Here is a 21,276-nt window from a genome sequence, read left to right on the forward strand (position 1 = left end):
CAAGCCGAGAGTTGATTTGACTTTTGTAGTTTTGACTCGAGTCAAGTCGAGTCAATGTCAATTCCCCACCGAGTCAAGTCCGAGTCATAGTGTTGAGCAGGGCTGTAATGACTCTACTAATGGAGGACTCGACTCGAGTTACAATTTTTTGATTACTCGACTTGACTCGAGGCATTTTTGTTATTGAGTCACTTTGTGTATTGACACTACTTGTACTCGAGACTCGGATGGCCAAGACATCTATTTCTTTGTAAATTTGAAGGATAGTAAAGCTACCACATTATTCGTATTTCGTGTAGACCTATCAGTACTGGTTCTTGAGAAATATGGACAAAAGGGATCCGGTAAAATTCTACGCAATGATAAGTAGAAGTATCAATCTCCAAAACATCTAAAACCACTAGAAGGGAAACTAGATAATCTAGGGTCTGAAAATTAGCTTTCTCAAGTAAGTAGATTTGGTTAAGGTGTGGCATACTTTGTAGCAACACAATACGACACTAGAAATTGGAACGATCTTCGGAAATAGATTGAGTTACCGTGGCAATTTCACACATCAAAGTAACGCAAACTTGTATCACATGTATTTTCTACTTTTTGAAATTGAAATTGTAAAAAGCGAGTAGTTTTGCCTAAAAATAGTTCAAGTCAAAGTGCAAAAAAAGATGAGCAGTAGAAAAAGCCTACTTGAGTAGTATGCAAGAAATAGTAGTAATACTTTTTACACTCTGGCCCTGTATATAGGCAGTCGTATTCTCCAATTATCCAGGCTGATTTAGGGATCAAGTCGATATCATTGATTAGAACTCGTGGTGACGACATGTGTTTTATTCAAAAGAGTGACTTGACTGCACATTTTATTACAAAACTACTGCCGACTTTGAATTGCGTCGATATTATTCGTGACATTGTATCAAAGTATCTTGTCTTTCCTCTTTTAGCTTGGAAATTGTTACTTCAACTACTTGAGGGTTACTTTATTTGCATTTTACTTTTTCTTGGTCAATGTTGATAGGTATTAAATCAGTGCCTGAATAAGGTGAATCAACAGTGACTAAAAACGCTGGCTTTTTTTTCAGGGATTATTTTCGCTTTGTGAAAGTAAAAGAATGAATCGCAAGGCAGGAAAAAGTGAATCGAGCGACGCGACGACCGTACAAACTCTTGAAATGCAGGTATGTGCGGCAGACACATACATTAATTGTTCATGTTCTTTGCCACACATAATCACGGTGGACAGAATGTGTTTTGGCTATGTCCATGGTCAATTTGTCACCGACAACGAATTGGTCAAAGTTGTTTTATGACCTGGATCACCAGTTTTGATACAGCTACATTGTTGTGTATGCGTTCATCGATCACAGCATCGGAAGTAAAATGATTTTATTGCTGTGATGGGAGAGGTGTGTGAGTCGACATGATTGACATAGGCCTGGCTACGTTTCGAAAACGAATGAGCCGCAATGTAGTAGTTCGAATGTAGTAGTTCGAATGTTCGAATATCAGTGGTTCCCAACCGGGGGCGAATTCCCCCCTTTGGGGGAATTTTGAAATTTTTAGGGAGGAATCTGGCTTAAATTTTTCAGGGGAAATCTGGCTTTGGCATTGTATCAGAAGATACACTGGGTTCACAAGGTTTTTAGATTTTTATGGTATAGAACTGTTAAGTAGAAATTAGTTCTTTACAATTGTATATTTCTTCAGCGGATTTCAAGCTAGGTGTATGTATATATGCCTTCCGTAGATATTGCACCCCCTCATGAAGTACTTACGAGACGATTTCGTTGGGCCCGGGACAGCCTCTCGACCAAATTGCTACTAAGCAGAGAATGTCAAGCCGAATTCAGCACAAGGCCGCTAGTGCAAATGTTTAACTCTTTAAGCCAACATATGAGCTAACGTGAAAAACATACCAAATTCATCGATTCGACTCAAGTCCATGGCAAGCGGACTTGGTGATTTATTTTTTGTCAGCGGCTACCTGACCGGTCAAAAACAGGTCAAATTTAACTGTACTCTACCAAAGTTTAGTGCGGTCCGCATTCGACATAGTTCTGACATAACTGAATATGTTTGGCCATCAATTGCTCAGTCCACAAATGGTTGCGCGTTAAAAAGCACATTTTTTAGTCACAGGTAACTTTTTCATAGGGGGAATTTTAGCTCAAATATCGGCCAAGGGGGGCACGAGACGAAAAAGGTTGGGAACCACTGGGTTATATGCTGCACTTACTAGGAGGTGAATTTGACCTTCCGCATTCCTCAACGTATTCAAGTGGGTTTGGCACTACTTCCAGTTCTACTTGAACAGTTCTTTTCGCAAAGTTGTACTTTTTGCAATTCGGATTTTGAAACAAAGAGAGTGGTTTTGGAATGAGTTTTCATATCTTATGAGTGAATTTGTGATCAGAAACATGTGAAATAGCTACTGCACTTATTTGTGAAATAGCACTTATTTGTAGTTTCATTGGTGTTTTTGCGTTAGTCCGGGAGACCTATCTCGCAATTTCGAAAGTATCCACATTCGATTCACTGCTAAAAGCAAGCGACCCCTTGACAAAATCTACCTTATGAATCTACTTACTTCATTTTCTGCTTCTGCCCAATGTCCTTATGACAAGTGTCTAAAATTGCTACTTTTACTTGTAATTGAGCAGTAACGTAAGGTGCTTGCTAAATTACAAGTAAAAGGAATTCCCTTCCCTAGTTAGTAAGGTTAAATTTATCGATGTACGGTATATGTACGCATATTTCAGGAATGTAAGCCTGCTGCAGAAGTAAACTGTTTAACAAAGCGTCTGAGTGATCGCGTTTCTGGTATCAACCAACAAAGAATCTCTGCTCTACGACGAGTCTACGGCGCTGAGGTTACGATAGAGACTCTCACCATTTACAAGAACGAAGGCTCTCTTAACCGCAGTCGTCTACGCAAGGGCCGTGGTAGAGGCGGGAAACCGCCTGTCCCATCTCCTAAGAAAGGGAAGCCTGGGTGAGTTATGTCATCGACAATGGTAGAAACATCGTTTTTCGACTTCTTCCGAGCACTCAAGCGGCTTTCTCCTCCACTGCTCCGTTGCTGTGGAATCAAAGGAGATTATGTCCTTTTTTTTACATTTTGAGCTCCTCTTTTTAAAATTAATGGTGGTGACATTGGTTATATGGCTGAAAATTCATGTTGCGATTTTGGAATTAGTCATCTTTGATAACTACGACACGTATTACGGCCCTTTGAAAGCCACTCAATTTTCAAATCTTGATATCTACTTGCACACAGGTAACTGAATTTTCTTTGTCTCCAGCACCTATTTCGTGGAGTTTCGTTTTCCCGAAGTGGGTCAAGCAGAACGCGCTCATCCGTCCTCCATGACAACCACGCACGATTTCACAAGAGTTGTGTCTCGGAAAGTTCAGCCGACCGGTACGATCTATCACGGCCTTTAATATTGGGTACTCCTCCCCCAAGAAAAAAACTGCATCATTTATAGAATTGGGCATTTCGGCGTTGGCCATTACCGCGCCACGATGCCCCTAGACGTATAAAGTTTTAGGCCATGTAACATGCAACTCCGAGTAGTGTGCCAGAACGATCGGCAGCGAGAAGACGTTGGCCGAAAAGGACTGCCCTTGTGCTGACCGACAACTTCGATATATCTATGGTCATTGGTCGTGCTGTTAGGTTTACGGGGATGTGTTTAATGGGCGCAATGTTTCGATTACTCGAATCTGACTAAGTGTTAATTCCAATGATTCGAGTTCAGTAGTCTTGATGTTAAAGTCCTGAAATGATATCCTCTGCCACTAAGAGTTAACATATCAACGAAAATGATAGTTTCGATACCATTTTCAACTGTGAAAGCAACCTCGATAGGTCGTATCACAGCATACGAAACATGCAGTCGCCTCCATGAATCGGTGTTTCTAAAATTACATGCTAATCCCAGTCTGTGAATGTGTCTGAATGCATTTTTCTCTACATCAAGGCATGGCAATGGCGATATTTGACGAAAAGTGCGAATTTCCGTTAAAATTCACGGATGAGAATCTGCTGAAATGGAGCCAAGACGATATGGAATTCGTGGTGTATCAGAGAAAAGCAACAGATAAAAAGGTGCTTGATTCAATTCCTGTGTATTTGCAAGACAATATTAACGGGATCATGATAGAAAGTTTGATCTTGGTATCTCGAAATTTGCTTGTATCTACATTGTCAATTATACTCTTGATCAGGGGTGGGCAATTATTTTTCTTCGTGGGCCAAATCAGAAGTAGAAAATACGTTCGGGCCGAATGAATTTTTTGGCTATACTCTTCAGTGCATTAGTGATATCATGTTATTAGTATTTCGATTAAAAAGATAAATCAGAATGCTAGTAATCTCAATGGACAGTTTGATATCATGAGCGGTTTATGGCTGTTGCTGAGAGAATTCTCAAATATCGAATTCGGACAATACACAGAGAAATAACCATGAGGCGGGGGTGAATCGTGAAAGGTTTCACTCCCCCCAGTTTAAGAACCCCGGCACTAAAACGTATTTGGGATGGTCCAAAGCTTATTGTCCATGGTCGCTCCCTTCAGAGCAGTGTGCACCGTGAAGCTTGGTGAAATATACTTGATGTTCAGCGAAGCCTGCAGCTCTTCTAAAATTCCCCCGCCCTGTCTTCGTGTTTTGTCTTAAGACCGACTTTAATTAAAATCCTTAATCTTGGTGACCTGTTTGGCACAATCTAAAATGACGGGTTCACCCCTGACTCCAGTATGAAACTTTCTCCTGTAGCAATGCGGCTACGGGCTGGAATTGAACCAAATTTGGCGTGTAGGCTTAAATTAGGTAACCTAACAATTTTATCAAGTAGGCCAGGGGTTCTCAACTTCGCATGTACAACGGGCCGCATTTTGCCCGCAAAAGACGCTGCGGGCCGCAAAACATTATTACCATGCATTTGTGAGCTTTTATCAAATGTAGGCTACTGGAGCCTATTTATTATTCGTATACGGGCGTCTATAGTCCATTTTTATGCATTTCAAAGCATTAATGGTCACTTGGACAGCGTTCGTATGTTTTCAATCGCTGTTTTTTGTGAGAATATGCATCTTCTGGCGTCGCAAGTAAATCATTTCATTCAGAGTGCATTGCATTCATTTCCAAGTCGGTATATGTACCTTATTATTATTATTATTACACACGGTATTACTGTGACGCTTGTCGCCGTTTAGGCCTTATTGTGCGTCACAACACACGCACTTTTTTGTTACAACAGAGGCCATTATCACTTTGAGCTATCAGTGAAATGAGAAGAAGTCTGGCGTTTCGGGGTCATTTCAGAGCAAACCAATTAACCCATGTCTTTTCCTTCCATAGCTGGAGCCCTCCACCACTAGTTACAGAAGTCAACTTTGTCAAGTTGATGTTTTTCGCTGGCCACCTCCCCACGTTTGCCATGCCAGCATTCCTTCTGCAAATATGTCCACTCTGATAAAATGCACCAAGAAAATTAGCCATGCAATGTCTGTGAAGTCGGTGAATTCGTCCAATGCTAGGCTAAAGTAGTATACACGGCAACGTGTTTCAGAACATGCGATAAAATGTCGGCGTGCTACTCTTCTGGTCACGGTTGAATCGGACAACTTTAGCTTCAAAATTTGTCAGGTAATGTTGTCCTTGCTGCTAAGCAGAGTTCCCTCTAATTTTTGACGAGTCTGCGCACACTCACCAACTTAATGCGCAGACCCTTGGATAATCGTGCGTAAAGACTATAAAAGATGTCACTATTTCGGATTTTTGTGCGCAACTTAGATTTTCTGTGCGCACAGATCGTGTCAGCACTGCGCATTTGCGCACGTGCCCAGCTTGGAGGAAACATTGCTGCTAAGTCCCGGAAACAGCGAATATTCGCACAGTATGTTAAAGTATCAGTGAAATCACAACCTTCTCTAGCAGATTTCTTGGGTTTAGCGATATTCCAAAGCGTCTGTAACGTCGTCAGCAACTTTAATATTTTTCCTCGAACTACGGATTACTGGGCTTGACGCCTGGGTGGTAACGTTTTTTCTAAGATCAGGTGATATGTAACCTAGAATAAATTTTAGTGGTATCGTTTTAAGCTTCTACGCTTCGTTGCGACAACTGTTCTTCGATAAATATGACAAATATAGGTTTTCTATTTATATATGAGAAAGCAAACTCATCAAATTCAAGCTGCGCGCGTGCACAGCCGCACACTGCTGACAAAGTCGCCACGCACAGAAAATCGGTGCGGCGCACAAAAAAGCCGATGTGATGACCTTTCTTTCCAAGTCGTTACGCACTGTTGTCCAAGGGAGCGTGCGGTGAGTTGGTGAGTGCACGCAGACTAGTGAAAAATTAAAGGTCCATACCAATACTGATTCAGAACAATAACAATCTAAACTCGAGTACATATCAAGAGACCAGAACACGTCAAAGAATGGGATTCAAACGAAACAGCGACGGTGCGATAAGAGAGCTAAGTAGCTAAATTAATATGCAATAATGCTGGGCCAGTAGTAATTGCGTCCGTAATGAAAGAGGCCGCGGGCCGCAAAATAGACCTCTGCGGGCCGCATGCGGCCCGCGGGCCGCGGGTTGAGAACCCCTGAAGTAGGCAGTACAATTTTAGAAAAATATTCATTTTTGAACATCCCTACAGCACATGCTGCGATGGAGACTAAATTTGTCTTACAGTGTCTTGCTACCAATATGATATTTTTGGAAACAGTTTAATGGCAGAATAGAGACCATCTGTAGTATCATACCACCAATCGTCGATGAATGATCAGGGTTAAAACCCAGAATGATCAAATGTTAGTCACATCGAAATAGAGAGTGAAGGAGGTATTATGATAAGAGCTTTGTCATAATATGAAACCTATTTCGACCTGCATTCTGTCAAGTTTTTGTTGTAGTTTTTCACAATCTGTTACTAACATGAACTTTGCTATTCAGGCATGTATTTTGGGTACGGCGAAAGCTCCGCTTGGAGAATTGATGAGGAAGAATGAGAGTGAGATGAACCTGGATGTTGTTGAAGGAACCAGGCCTGTTGGGAGTCTCAAGGTGGGAACAAGTATTCCAGGCAGACTTGTACAAACTGCTCAGTTGTGAAAATTTGGAACTACCACTAGAAATAATCATTACTTTGATAAAGGTCGACTTCAAGGCACACAAATGAAAGTGTGAACGGCTCATCTCGATCATTTTTGCGCAAACGGGATTATCCAACAGATGCTTGCCAACGGCAGAATTGATGTCCTTTGATTGCAAAGCATCAGCCTCGAAAGAGACAGGGATGTGCTTTTCATCGAGCGTGATACGCATGTTTTGAATCTAGGGGCATAGGCCTGCTGAGTAACGACAAAGTAATGCCGTGTAGGAATATAAGTGCCACTGTGATTGTGGCTACGTGAGAAGAACGTCAAGTGTTTGTGGGAATGCATAAACCAGTACGTCCCTAGATTTATCACATCACGTGAATCATGCTTGGTGAAAAGCTCGGCCTGACTCATCCCCTCCAGACTGATGCGTTGCAATCAAAGGACATAAATTCTGCTATTGGCAAGCATCAGTTTGTGACGACAGATATCGCTTCGCTTTCATTTCATCTGTGGAATTTGGAGTCGACTTTTATCAAAATGCATCAGCCAAGGTAATGTCAACAAATGGAGTTTGTTTACCATCTAAAAATAGTACATTGAACGCTCCCTCATTCAAAATTTCATGCTGGTGACGTCATATTTTATGATACAAATGTTGCTATACAATTTTCTTTCCTATTCTCTGCTAGTTGGTGACGATTACCCCTGACGAGTGTCAGCAAAAATATTCGGGTTCATTTCAATGTCAATATACTATTCAATTGTGTCTTGTATTTATAGCATGTAAGTGGAAGTAGTCTACATTCGTCACCGCTTTAGTAAACAGTACAAGCGAAGTAGGCAAAAGGTACTTCAAAAATTAGGTTTTTTTTTCAAGTTAGATTAGATTCAGGACTATAGCTATATAGTTTTTCCAAATTACACCAGAATTAAAATGATGGCTACACAGTTTTTCCAAATTAAATTAGAATTAGAATTACAGCTACCTATTTTTCCAAATTAGATTAGAATCAGAATTAAAACTGCACGGTATTTTCCAACTTACATTAGAATTATAACTCCTGAATTCCCGAAAACTTGAAAATCGAACCAAGCTCAGTTCATATCAAACCAAAGTTGATTCTGATAAGCACGAGAACGGCAAATGTCTGTACAGCAAGATTGGCTTGTTTCGCATGATGCAGCTCTCCTGTAGCCTTTTCAGGGAAGGCAGAAATTCGAACAGAATTAAAGTTAGACTACGCACATTTTGCGCTAATTAGTCTTGCTATCAAACGCTACCATCCACATTTTTGGAGGTGCAGAACTACAATGTACAATTGAATAGTATAATCATATTGAAATGAACCCGAATATTTTCGGCTGACAGTCAGGGGTTATCGTCAGCAACCAGTAGAGAATTGGAAAGAACATTTTATATCAACAATCGTATCACAAAATATGACGTCACCAGCATGAAAGTTCGAATCAGAGAGATATCAACGTAGCCTACTATTTTCAGATGGCACACAAACTCATTTTGTTGACACAGCCTTGGCTGGTGTATTTGCTAACGATTACCCCTGACGAATGTCAGCCGAAAATATTTGAGTGTGTTTCAATATGAATATTCTATTCAATTTTTATCCGTGCAGGTATTTCTTGAACTCCTGTTTCGACCCGAAAGGAATCCGGATGCCGACATGACGAAATGCGAGCCAGAACCGCAGCAGGAAAGCAAGGAAGAAAACGCGGATTCTGAGAAAGTCACCGCTGAAGACGACCCCGTTCCATCGATCACTTTTGACCCACCCGCAGTTGTGTTGAGTATGATGGTGATGGTGCCGGAAGGCATCAACATTCCAGGTATGTAACTCTCAGAAGTGGCGATTCCATAAATCATAGTTACGAGTTCAAATTCTTATACATGCTATCATTTTAAAATCCAAACTTCGCTTCTGCGTGTTCAAATTGAGCCAAATTTGCTTTGCATCGTATTTTCCAGACAAATAATTCTGGACAAATTCGACTCCATTCCAACCCGTAGATGCAAAGTTATTGGAGTGTGAAATTTTCGATTATAAAATGATAATATTACTGTGGATAATTCAAAATAAATCCAAAATTTTTTACACGAATAACTTCGCTTCAATGTACGGGTATGACATGTTCTGTGGTAATATTTTATTTCATTTTTCAGGGACCACGGTAACAACTCAGCAGCACGGCACCAAAAGCCACCCGCCCAATGTGTCACTCGTGTGCCGCACACTCACACCTGGAGAATGCGATAAAACTCCTGTTGTATGGGGCCAAAACAATCCGAAATTCGATTTTGTGCAGGTGTGTTTTTAGTTTTATTTTATACTGGGTATGTTGTGTAATTCGATTTTGCTGATGTATTGATTAATCGATAAGCTTTTAAATGTATTTACATTATCTGAATGAGTTTAGTTTGCCTGCTAAGTAAATCTGATATGAACAAGATCACTATTTAAAATCTCAATTGGAAAATGAAAGAATCTGAATGTTAAGCATTCATTAAAGCAGTGGTTCCCAACCTTTTTCCCCCACGAACCATTTCGAGGTTTTATGCAGTGCTCGCGTACCACCTACATAAGTTACGCGCGCTGCAGGCGGTCAAAAAACGTTTCCGTCACTCATGACGTCATAATGACGTATTTGACCTATTCTAGCCGTAATAGCAAATACCATTTAACTAGGCATTATCAGCCAGGGTTAATGGGATGCATGGAATTGTTATTTCACCACCAATCGCAAGAAGAACAACATAATGAAATAACAGCAAACGAAAAACGTCAATTGTTTTAATGCTGCGATGGCTGCATTTGCTTATTTTCCACTAGATCAGCGGTTCTCAAACATTTTTAGACACGTCTCCGTTTATGATAGTGGGAAATTTCTCGCCCCGCTAATCGTCATATCACAAAATGCAACCAGAATGCTAGCAATCCCAACGAATAATTTGAAGGCATGGAAGGTTATGACAGCTGATAAGAGAATTCTCAAATATGCTATTAGGACTAAACACAAAGTAGAAACAATGAATTGGATGTAAATCGCGCGAAGCGCTGAAAAAATTTGCAGTTGGCCGCAGCTTCGCGCCATCCTTCAAATGCTTTCACACCCCCCAGTTGGAGAACCACTGCACTAGCTGGTCGATGCGTGGCATTTGTTTGCTCACAGCGCATTGAAAGTCATGCATAGGCGCAACAAGTCGGTCATCAGAGATGAAAATCCTTGGTCGCCCTCCCACGTACAAGGAAAAATTAGCAGCTGGGGAGTGAGAAACTAGAGTCGAGTACGAGGAGGCCATGCTAAGCTTGGAGTTTATTGGAGAACAATCTTTGTGTTCAACCCCACCTTAACTAATAGCTCCCTTCGGTCGAAATAAAACAGAATCTACTTGTGCACCACCTGGAAGACCTTCGCGTACCACTAGTGGTACGCGTACCACAGGTTGGGAACCACTGCATTAAAGGAATGAAACATCTAATTTTAAAAGGATTTTGAAATTGAAAGCCTATTTTTCTGCGGCGTGTGGTAATATTCTGTCGATGGTTTATTGGACTTTGCGTGTGTCCCAATGCACTTTTAGCAATAACGGTGTGTGTTCGCAGTTTTCGTACGCAAAAGGTTTTATACCAGTGCTTTTCAACCTTTTTGAGCTCCATTCGCACTTTTTTTTGAAAAATAATTTCATTCGCACCAGTCAGCCGAAATTTAGTACACGAAAATAAAATGAAGAAACTTATCACTTTTGTATTCGAAGAGCTTCTTGGAGGTACAGAGTTTCATTATTTTGCATTCAGTGCATCGTATTATTGACTAATCAAGCACTAAAATCACAGCAGTAAAAAATCACAGATATTGTACTCTCGTTGTTCTCCAGAAGTTCGTTGCATTTTCCGGGAGTATCGTGCAATGATTTCCTTGGATGCTTAAAGGGCAAACCCAAGAACAATATTCACTCGCAACAATATCACTTTGCCATTAAATCCATATGTTACGTCATCGCGATGTGAATGTGTTTGCATTTAGAACGCACAAAATTGTGAAACTGCACTTGAATCGTGTAGCATCAATGTTGCGACTAGCACCTTTGGTTCATTTTTCTGACAACATTCGAAAAGATGCTTCGCGTACTTAGGTATGTGAGATACGGCTACCATACGTCATCCTTTAGGAGGATTTGTCCTCCTTTTTCGGGTTTTTGAAAATGTCCTCCGAGGACGCCTAAATGTCCTCCTTTTCGAGATTTTGTCCTCTTTTGTAGGAATTTTGGTCAAATTTATAGCCAAATTTGACAGAGATGCCGTAATTCAGCCCCGAAGTGACGCTCCGGCGGGTATTTCGGGAGCTGAGCAAAATTTGACCTTCTTCTTATTTTAGTCAACCGACTACGAAGTGGTAAAAATTTACCACTTTTTCAGTATTTTCCCCCGCTATTCTGTGTTTGAAAATTTTGAAATAGAGTCCTCCTTTCCCGATTCCAAAATATGGTAACCCTAATGTCAGACGATTGGATGGTACGGTGGGCGTTAAAATCAGGAATGCATTGCTATACAAACCCACACCATCCGAGTAATTGATGATTGTTGTTTATGGATAAGCTCAGGCTTCATTCACTTCTTATCTATGCAGTACACAAATCAACATATCTTTCAATAACAACGTTTGGCATCCTTGTATTGTCAAAGTAAACACTTTCACCTTCTTGAATAATTATTACTCACATAAGATTCATAATTAACACACAGTTATATCGGGCCGGGTATGTCAATCGTACAATATTGGAAAACTGACTGAAATAATGCCAAATTATCTTTACTATTACACAATATATCCTTATACATAAAGAGTAATAAGGTTCAATTAAGCTTAAATTAGGCTGCATAAGGAATATGGTAATACAGGGGTTCTCAACCCGCGGCCGGCGGGCCGCATGCGGCCCGCAGAGGTTCATTTTGCGGCCCGCGGCTTCTTTCATTACGAACGCAATTATTACTGGCCCAGCATTGTTGCATATTAATTTAGCTTAATAGCTCTCTTATCGCACAGTCGCTGTTTCGTTTAAATACCCACAGTATTTGACGTGTTCTGGTCTCTTGATATGTTCTCGAGTTTAGATTGTTATTGTTCTGAATCAGTATAGGTATGGGCCTTTAATTTTTCACTATAGTCTGCGTGCACTCACCAACTCACCGCGCGCTCCCTTGGACAACGGTGCGTAACGACTGAAAGAAAGGTCATCACTTCGGCTTTTTGTGTCCGCGGCACAGATTTTCTGTGCGTGGCGACTTTGTCAGCAGTGTACGGCCGCGCACGCGCACAGCTTGAATTTGATGAATTTGCTTTCTCATATATAAATGGAAAACCTATATTTGTCATATTTGTCGAAAAACAGTTGTTGTACGAATCGTAGAAGCTTGAAACGATACCACTAATGTTTATTCTAGGTTACATATCACCTGATCTTGGAAAAAACGTTACTACCTAGGCATCAAGCCCAGTAATCCGTAGTTCGAGGAATTAGTAAAATTGCCGACGACGTTACAGACGCTTTGGAATATCGCTAAACCCTAGAAATCTGCTAGAGAAGGTGTGATTTCACTAATACTTTAAGATACTGTGCGAATATTCGCTGTTTCCGGGACTTTGCAGCAATGTTTCCTCCAATCTGGGCACGTGCGCAAATGCGCAGTGCTGACACGATCTGTGCGCACAGAAATCCGAAATGAGGACCTTTTTATAGTCTTTACGCACGGTTGTCCAAATGTCCAAGGGTCTGCGCAGTAAGTTGATGAGTGTGCGCAGACTCGTCAAAATTAGAGGTAACACTGCTCAGCAGCAACGACAACATTACCCGACAAATTTTGAAGCTAAAGTTGTCCGATTCAATCGTGACAAGACGAGTAGCCCGTCGACATTTTATCGCATGTGCTGAAACAAGTTGCCGCGTATACTACTTTAGCCTAGCATTGGACGAATCCACCGACTTCACAGACATTACATAGCTAATTTTCTTGGCGCATTTTATCAGAGTGGACATATTTGCAGAAGGAATGCTGGCATGGCAAACGTGGGGAGCTGTCCAGCGAAAAACATCAACTTGACAAAGTTGACTTATGTAACTATTGGTGGAGGGCTCCAGCCATGGAAGGAAAGGCATGGGTTGATTGGTTTGCTCTGAAATGATACCGAAACGCCAGACTTCTTCTCATTTCACTGAGAGCTCAAATAGATAATGGCCTCTGTTGTAACACAAAAGTGCCTGTGTTGTGACGCACAAGGCCTAAACGGCGATAAGCGTCACAGTAATACCGCGTGTAATAATAATAATAAGGTACATATACGGACTTGGAAATGAATGCAACGCACGCTCCATGAGGTGATTTACTTGCGACGCCGGAAGATACATATTCTCGCAAAAAAAAAGCGATTGAAAACTTACGAACGCTGTCCAAGTGACCAATAATGCTTTGAAATGCAAGAAAATGGACTAGACGCCCGTATACGACTAATTAATAGGCCCAGTAGCCTAAATTTGATAGAAGCTCACAAATGCATGGTAATAATGTTTTGCGGCCCGCAGCGTCTTTTGCGGGCATAATGCGGCCCGTTGTACATGTGAAGTTGAGAACCCCTGTGGTAATACATACGGCTTGGTGGATTTGATTTTGCTCTGCAGATGGTGCTTACTGCTCATCTGCTCAAGCTAAACCGGTGGAGTCCGGAGTATTACAAAGTTTGTTGTACAAAGGCGTTACGAACACGAACTAGGCAAACTTTTCCTATGGATCAGCAAGCTTAGTGGAATCACCAATATGTTATACATAGGCCTATGCCTTTACGATTCAGACTTGGCCTGAGATCATCAGTCCAAGAACAGGAAAGCGTGTCTAAGCCTAAATTGTGGAGTTCACATTACAAACAGGCCATTGCACTGGTCAGTACATAAACTGCCCAATGATTTGGTAATTCGATGTGATGCAAGATAAATTTTTCTTGGACGTAAGACGCTAATGTGGTTACAATAATTTTATTTATAACAGCCTCTAAGTAAACAAAACTTGTTATAGATCTAATGTGCTAATTGTTATAGCTGAAGAAACGCTAAATTCTCCTGTTAACCAACATGAATGTGTGCCAATATTCCAATATTTTGCATTCAAATATGTCAAATGTCAACACTGGCATCAGCTACTATTACCTACATTCCTACAAGGTCCGTATACAATATCCATACACGGTGTATGTTTCCGAACAAGGGAGCAACTAATACCGATTCAACTCCTTCTTTTTTCATGCAGTGACGTAATCCTCTCGCGCGGAAATATTATCTCAAACTTTGCATTATACACGCATCGAGAGCGTTCCTCACTTGTGAACTAGAAAAGCCTAGCTACCAACAAGTTTTTAGAATTGCTTCCAAACGACAAAATTTACGGGCTTACTGTACTTTATATCGTGTTTATTTGAATTATTCCACGTTGGAAAAAGTGAGAAACTCGGACAATTTTCATTCGCACTCATCCAGATTTTTCATTCGCACCATTCGCACCACGCTTGCCGTTCGCACTCAATCCGGATTTTTCATTCGCACCATTCGCACCACGATCGTCATTCGCACTGAAATTTTTTTCATTCGCACTAGTGCGAACCGTCACACAGGTTGAAAAGCACTGTTTTATACCATGGGTGTGAATACACACTCTCTTTGATAAGAGGGTGCTGCAAGTTTTGTTCTAAACTGTTTAAAATTCTTCAACTCAGGTGATTCCTCTGAAAATGGACCAGGCCGCGCTCACCAAAATGAAAGATAATTTGATGATTATCGAAGTTTGGGCAAAAGTGACGTCGACGTCACCTCCCACCGATAAGCTTCTGGGTCTCGTCAAACTTCCGACCAATCATTTCTACCAAACTTTGAAAGACGAACAGATATCAAAGTATGTGAGATTTCACACGATCGTACTTTGTTCATTTTGTTACTGCAGTAATCTGCTGTGTGTAGTAATTATCAGTAATTGATTAGGCGCCGCAATTGTGGTTCTCTATAGATGTTGATTGGCCGCCGCCTCTAGTTTATTCGGTTCAGTCGTTGGTACTGTGTGTTAGCTACTTTGAGTTGGTACGTTGTTAGTTGTTTTTTGTGTGGTCCCTATGTGGTCTCTGCTGACATGTGTTTCTATTGTTTAGGATTGTTTTCCATAACCACAGGCGACCACGACCACTATTATTTAACCTAGTTTCACGACCTACCTCATTTGCTGTATTTGGGACATTCATTTGTTACGTCGTTCATTCGAATATATCATTTCAACCTTCATCAACGGATCATCGTTTGTCTGGATCGGTCGTTCAATTAAAAGTGGTATCAATAACTCTCCTTACGTTAGGAGCAGTTACACATTTGTTATAATGTATTATTTGTCTCAAAGGCATAGTTGGACGGACTCTAGAAAATACTCAGCTTTTCCAAATAAGATTATAACAAGAATAACTGTATTCGCAAAAACTTGTCAATTGAATTCTATTGCGAGCAAGAAAAATATAATAGAAATCAAAAGTTCAGCTCGTATCAGATTCATGAGAATGACAAATGTCTGCACAGCAAGCTTGGATCGTTCCGCACTATACTGTTCTCCTACAGCATTTTCAGAAAAATACAGAAATTAGATTAGAATTAAAATGAGATCATAAAAACATGTCTCATATTAGATTAGAATGAGAGTAATAGCACTTCGACTCGAATTAGTCTAATTAAAAATGTATAATTATCTTGTCTGCCCCCTGGTTATGCCACTGTTCCGTGACCCTTGGTTGGAGGAGTCTTTCCGTAACTGACTTGCCCATGATATGTTATAATTGTATTGCTCCTCTTTTCTCAGAGTGGTCCTCAATTCTCTTCATCCGCTGATTGCTGTGGACGAAGCTATGCCCGTCATGGATTTGTTTTCCGGTCAAGAGCGCGGACATTTACAAGTGACGTTGGCGTTAGGAACGCAAGCACAGGTGCTGTATTGTTACTGACAGTTTGTCACTACCAAATTTTGCTCAATGAGTAGTTTAAGTTTGATAACTCGGCTATATCTAACCACCTACCAGGGTTCTAATGACTTCAGTCATGACTCGCCTCACAATTTTTCATTGACTCGACTTTGCTTTGATTTTCTTAAAATTATCTTAAAAATTGCCCCTGACTTCACCAACTCACATGACTCAGTCAAGACCCTTGTTCCAGTAGGAATAATTGACAGGTCCAGAAGCTGTCTATTATCCGTTAGAACAAACGTGTTAAGAGTGAGAAAAATGAGTATATTTTCAATGCCAGGCATCTGAGTGAGCTAGACCTGACTTGAAATCGATAATGAACAGTGAACACGATGACTTGAACTCGGACTCTAGTCTTAACACTTTGGATCGGGCTTGGTCTGTCGCTCTCTGACTTCGACTGAGATTTGACTTTGTGTTGAATTGTAAATGACTCGACTTTACCAGATTCAAATCCATTAAAATAAATAGACTTGCGAGTCGAAACCTTTTGACTTGGTTACAATTCGAACGATAGCCTATCTTGTCATGAATAGTCCAATCAACTTTGGTTTTATGTCCGAAACATTTGACTTCTTCAGATTGCTTCCCTGCGTCAAATCAAGTCGGATTTGCGAGGCAGGAAAATGCAGCGACACCATCTCGGAAACGAAACGCAATCAAAAGCGGCCGGCGAATTTTCAGGTCCTGTGGAACACGCGTTTGAAATGAAGATCGTCAAGCTGCATCATTTCAAGCCGCCAAATAACCAGGTGGGATATGGCTGCTTTGCGTTTGTAATTTTGTGTTTCATGTTTGATCTGGTGAATTCTATCTTCTTTGTCCAGCGCATATGCACATCATGCACTCATGGTTTATAGACGCACAAGACCATGTGTATGTATATCATGAGTCGGCGTATAAGCAGCAAAAACATCAAGGAAAAAGATACACTATGTCCTGTTCCTAGGTGTCAACTGTATACTAAGGCTGCACAGGAGGGTAGCGCAACAAATTTCGCCCGATTCCAACTGATAGATGTGAACGCACAGAAGTTTGAAAATTTGGAATTTAAGAAAAAAACTTGTTCATTTTGCAAATGTTACTGTCAACACCATCAAATTTTTAAGTTGTCTGAAAGAATGATGCTTAACAATTTTGCAGTTGAAAATTTTGGATTCGCGAAAACAGCCTGGACGTTGGGTAATCCCAGAATTATGAATGAAAAACTCAAATTACTTTGCTTCTACGGGTTGGAATTGCGTCAAATTTGTTTTATATTGCTACTGTAGACAACTCAACAATTCCATGGGGTTGACAGTCAAATTTGAAAAATAAAATGATAATAAATATAAAATTTTCAAACCCCTCACATCTACGAGTTGGAATCGAGCCAAATTTAGTGGACTGCGTTTTTTTAGGCAACCTAACAATTTATTCATTGAATCCCCGGAATCGGTCCAGAAAAACTTGGTCAGGACTGTATTTTAACTGGCGTTACAAAATAAATGAATCTACCTATTTCTTTTCCAGTTCATGGGTGATGTCGATTGTTTCGTACAATATCTGTTTCCAACGCAGCAAGATCATGCGAAAAAAGAGGACAGCTTTGACGTCAGCTCGACATCTGACAAGATCGGTAAGGTTTTTGTCATGATTATGTGAGTTTGAGAACGTGGGCCAAGTATTTCTCTCCAGACAGCATCAAAGTGTTCTCTGATGTTACCTAACTTGAAGTGAATATCGCTTGGTGAAACTTTATTGTTTTACAAGTCTTTAGATGCAGCTCAACCATTTACAATACCGGTATCTTCCAACAGGGTTGTAACTAAGTCACAAGTCAATCTCACTTTTATAGTTTTGACTCGAGTCTAGTCGAGTCATTTTCAATTCACCACCGATTCAAGTCCGAGTCGAAGTCAGCGAGCAGAGGTTCGGATTCGAGTCATGGTATTATGACTCGAGTCCAAGTCATTGTGTTGACTGCTCAGTTTCGAGTGGAAGTCTTTTTAAACCCACTTTTTATAACTCCGTTTGGTTCGCATTTAAAATATACCAATTTTCCTCACTTCAAACAGTTACTGGTCGTATTACCAATAGGCGAAATACCAACAGTGTGGTTACTTTGCTATTTTTCAAAATTGCAATGGCTTTGCCGTCCGAGACTCGAGTCATATGACTTTTCCGAGTCATGCACAATGACTCGAGTCATTTCAACCCTGGGTTGAAAACCAGTAATCTACTCGAGTACTCTGAAAATACTTAATTATTGACCGCCTCTGCCTTTATAGTAGTGGTCTGTGAAAAATTCATATACTTTACAAGTTAAGTGAAGGTTCAGAATGATATTGCTCAGGATCACTGATGAAACTTCTAAATAATCAAGGTAATATCTCCTATCAAAACAAACTGTTCCGCGAAAAAAGTCAATATGAAACTCGTCCGCAGAGGAAAAAAAGGTTGCCCTGCTTTATGGCATTGTCAGAATAGTGCTTGAAGCCTCAAATTTGTACAGAAAAATATCTTGATTAGTTGCACCGAGTGATTTTCTGTTAAGGATGTTTAAAGCTGATTTCGATACTACTGCATTTTGTCGGTCTATCACCAGATTTAGCGTCGATGGAAAAGTACCGCAGCGAAGCCACCCTTTGCACAGCCGAGCCTGTTTTCAACTATGCGCGACGTCATAGATTTGTGCCACCCCCTTCTGTTCCGGTCCAGAGAATTCTACTCTCGTGCTGTTACGGCCAAGGCATGCCGGGAGGTATTCCGTTGGAACTGTGGACGCGGCAATATCGTCCGAACTGTCGGGACAAGATCATTGCCAAGGTATGAGACAGACTTGGACGACTGGTTGAATCTAGTTGACGAATTAGACCAAAATGCTGATAATCTATTTCCAATCTAATTGGTAAACTGTTTCTATGCACTCAATGTTTCTTCGTCAAATTTCTGGTTTTCATGAAAATGCTAAATGAGAAAACGAGGCAAGCTTAAGTATGTGTCGCGACCCAACCAAACATAATTTGGGGTCGCGACATCACAAAGCCTTCTTTTAATATATATAGGCCTATAATGTTGGCTCAATTTCTTGCCACAAAAAAATTTCATTGGGAGTTTCTGTCGGTAGTTTGCATATGTCACTGTATTGGGTACTATAGCCAATAAGCGACACATGTTGTAATCGTTACTACTATGTGACTTGATCATGAATATGTGCCGACCTTTTTGTTACAAAACTTGGTTTGAATTCATGATAAGATTTGTCCAACATTGATTTCTTTGGAAAACGCCGTCGGAGGCCATTGGGATGCTTCCGTGTCGGGGTGTGAAACGGGAGCGAGTCGGGGTGTGTGTCTATAAGACACAGTTATTTCGAGGCCAGCCCTTTCCGCGCCAGAACGTAGAAAACATGAAATTCTGGCCAATATTCGGCTGGGCAAAGTGTGGTGCTAGAAGCTTGACGGCCATAAAACCTTGACCATAAATGACCATCGCTTTTCGGCCAAAATCTTTGATATTGATATGACGGTCATCGGAATGGTCAGCATCGAATAGTCCCGTACTTGCAATCTGAGTATGCAGGAAAACCGTGACCCCCAGAGGAAAATAATTCACTCCAATTTGAAATCGCGTGCGTCATAGAGTTGTCATACATCCTCGTAATAACATGGCATACTCATATTAAAAATGCATTCCTTTTAATGTGTGAGGCATGGGTCGTGATTTGGCGCTAAAACTCAGATTTGCGTCGCGGTCTGAAAAAGTGATAAAACCGCTGTTATGTTGGATGATACGATTGTCGATATACAATGTTCTCTCCAATTCTCTACTATTTGCTGACGTTTACCCCTGACGAGTGTCATCCGATAACATTTGAGTATATTTTAACACCAATAATTATTCAATTATCTAAATAATTATCTCGCTCTGACGCAGGGCACACTACCGATGGCGAAGGTAGGCTCATTGGTGAGCATGTCAAATTCCAAAGTGACGGAGCAATCATTCAACGTACCCATGATATTTGTGGGGACGGAAAACGAAAACGAACAATCTGCAGGCTTTTTGGAGGTCGTTATGAGATACAAAGCGTCTGGTGAGTTCAATATATAATGTTGAAATTGCTTCACAGCATCGGGGCAGTGCAGTAGATCCCAAAGTGGGGATATTGCCTCCTGGGAGAATATAGCAGTGGAAATAGTCTACGAAATGACTGCACGAATGAGTAAAATAGTAGCCTTGATATATCTACTTGAATACTTGACCAAAAAGAAGCACTTTATTACAAACCTCTTGGCAAAGTTTCGATATATTACTTCAAGTAACGTGTAATAAATTTACACTGGCTGGGTGTCCTGATTCCTATTTTCTGAAGTCTCGTGTAGCGTGGCACTTTTCATTGTGCACGTATTCGATGTGATGCCCTGAATTTCTGGAGATCATCGAGAAAGTTAGTTATTTTTATTAGACTCGTTAGGCTACATGTGCTGAATGTCACCCTAGAAGTATTAACTGGTGATTAGGTCTTTACAAAATCGAGGCCTACCCTAACTCTTACGAGAGTGACTAAGGTCAGTACTCATCTCTTACTGCTCTAATTGTTAGAATTAATACTTGAATTGTATCGAGTGCTAGAATCATTTTGCCCAGACCGTCTGGTAATATTGTGGACGGTGCTCGCCATTCTTAATTTGAGTATGCTCCACTATAGTATGTATTTCTTTGATACGGTGCGTTGCGATTGGTCTGTCACAAATGTATGCTTGTATCAATTTTTGCGTGTGAATAACAGTGAGTACTCAAAATATGAATTAGAGTAATAGTTTTAATGAATCAAGTTGAGTAGAAAAACATGAATTTTCAGAGCACTGAAATGCATTCATTCCACTGAGAGTTAATTTATAGACAAAAGTCATAGTTTCCACCTTGGAAGTCTTTAGAACTGGCTTGATCGTATCGCAGCATGCGAAACATGCAGTCCAAAGCTCTATACGTTAGCGGGAATGACTCATCTGTGAATTCATGATCAACCCACAACGATGTTAAGAAGAGCATGAAACAAGTGCAGTCGAAAATAGCAAATTGCGTTTAATGTGATCTAGAACTGCTTTTCTTTGCGGCAGC

At 40.7% G+C, this 21,276-nt stretch overlaps 2 protein-coding genes across 4 annotated transcripts in view; both read left to right on the forward strand.

The window, feature by feature from the left end:
• LOC145443195 (uncharacterized) overlaps positions 1-21,276 on the forward strand; it is a 351,124-nt gene that overhangs the window by 188,835 nt on the left and 141,013 nt on the right. The window lies entirely within an intron of this gene.
• The window catches only part of LOC145443193 (C2 domain-containing protein 3-like), a 43,407-nt gene that overhangs the window by 10,868 nt on the left and 11,263 nt on the right, over positions 1-21,276 (forward strand). The window contains exons 12-24 of the mRNA XM_080321182.1: positions 1,080-1,175; positions 2,757-2,989; positions 3,300-3,418; positions 3,981-4,108; positions 6,965-7,075; positions 8,748-8,958; positions 9,293-9,435; positions 14,890-15,065; positions 16,008-16,131; positions 16,752-16,922; positions 17,683-17,788; positions 18,758-18,978; positions 20,089-20,248. Coding sequence (XP_080177308.1) covers positions 1,080-1,175; positions 2,757-2,989; positions 3,300-3,418; positions 3,981-4,108; positions 6,965-7,075; positions 8,748-8,958; positions 9,293-9,435; positions 14,890-15,065; positions 16,008-16,131; positions 16,752-16,922; positions 17,683-17,788; positions 18,758-18,978; positions 20,089-20,248 — 1,999 coding nt within the window. The remainder of the gene's footprint in view (positions 1-1,079; positions 1,176-2,756; positions 2,990-3,299; positions 3,419-3,980; positions 4,109-6,964; positions 7,076-8,747; positions 8,959-9,292; positions 9,436-14,889; positions 15,066-16,007; positions 16,132-16,751; positions 16,923-17,682; positions 17,789-18,757; positions 18,979-20,088; positions 20,249-21,276) is intronic.

The sequence above is a fragment of the Botryllus schlosseri genome, chromosome 7, assembly GCF_051294905.1.
Source record: "Botryllus schlosseri isolate E-star chromosome 7, Bs_hap1, whole genome shotgun sequence".
Classification (NCBI taxonomy): Eukaryota; Metazoa; Chordata; class Ascidiacea; order Stolidobranchia; family Styelidae; genus Botryllus; species Botryllus schlosseri.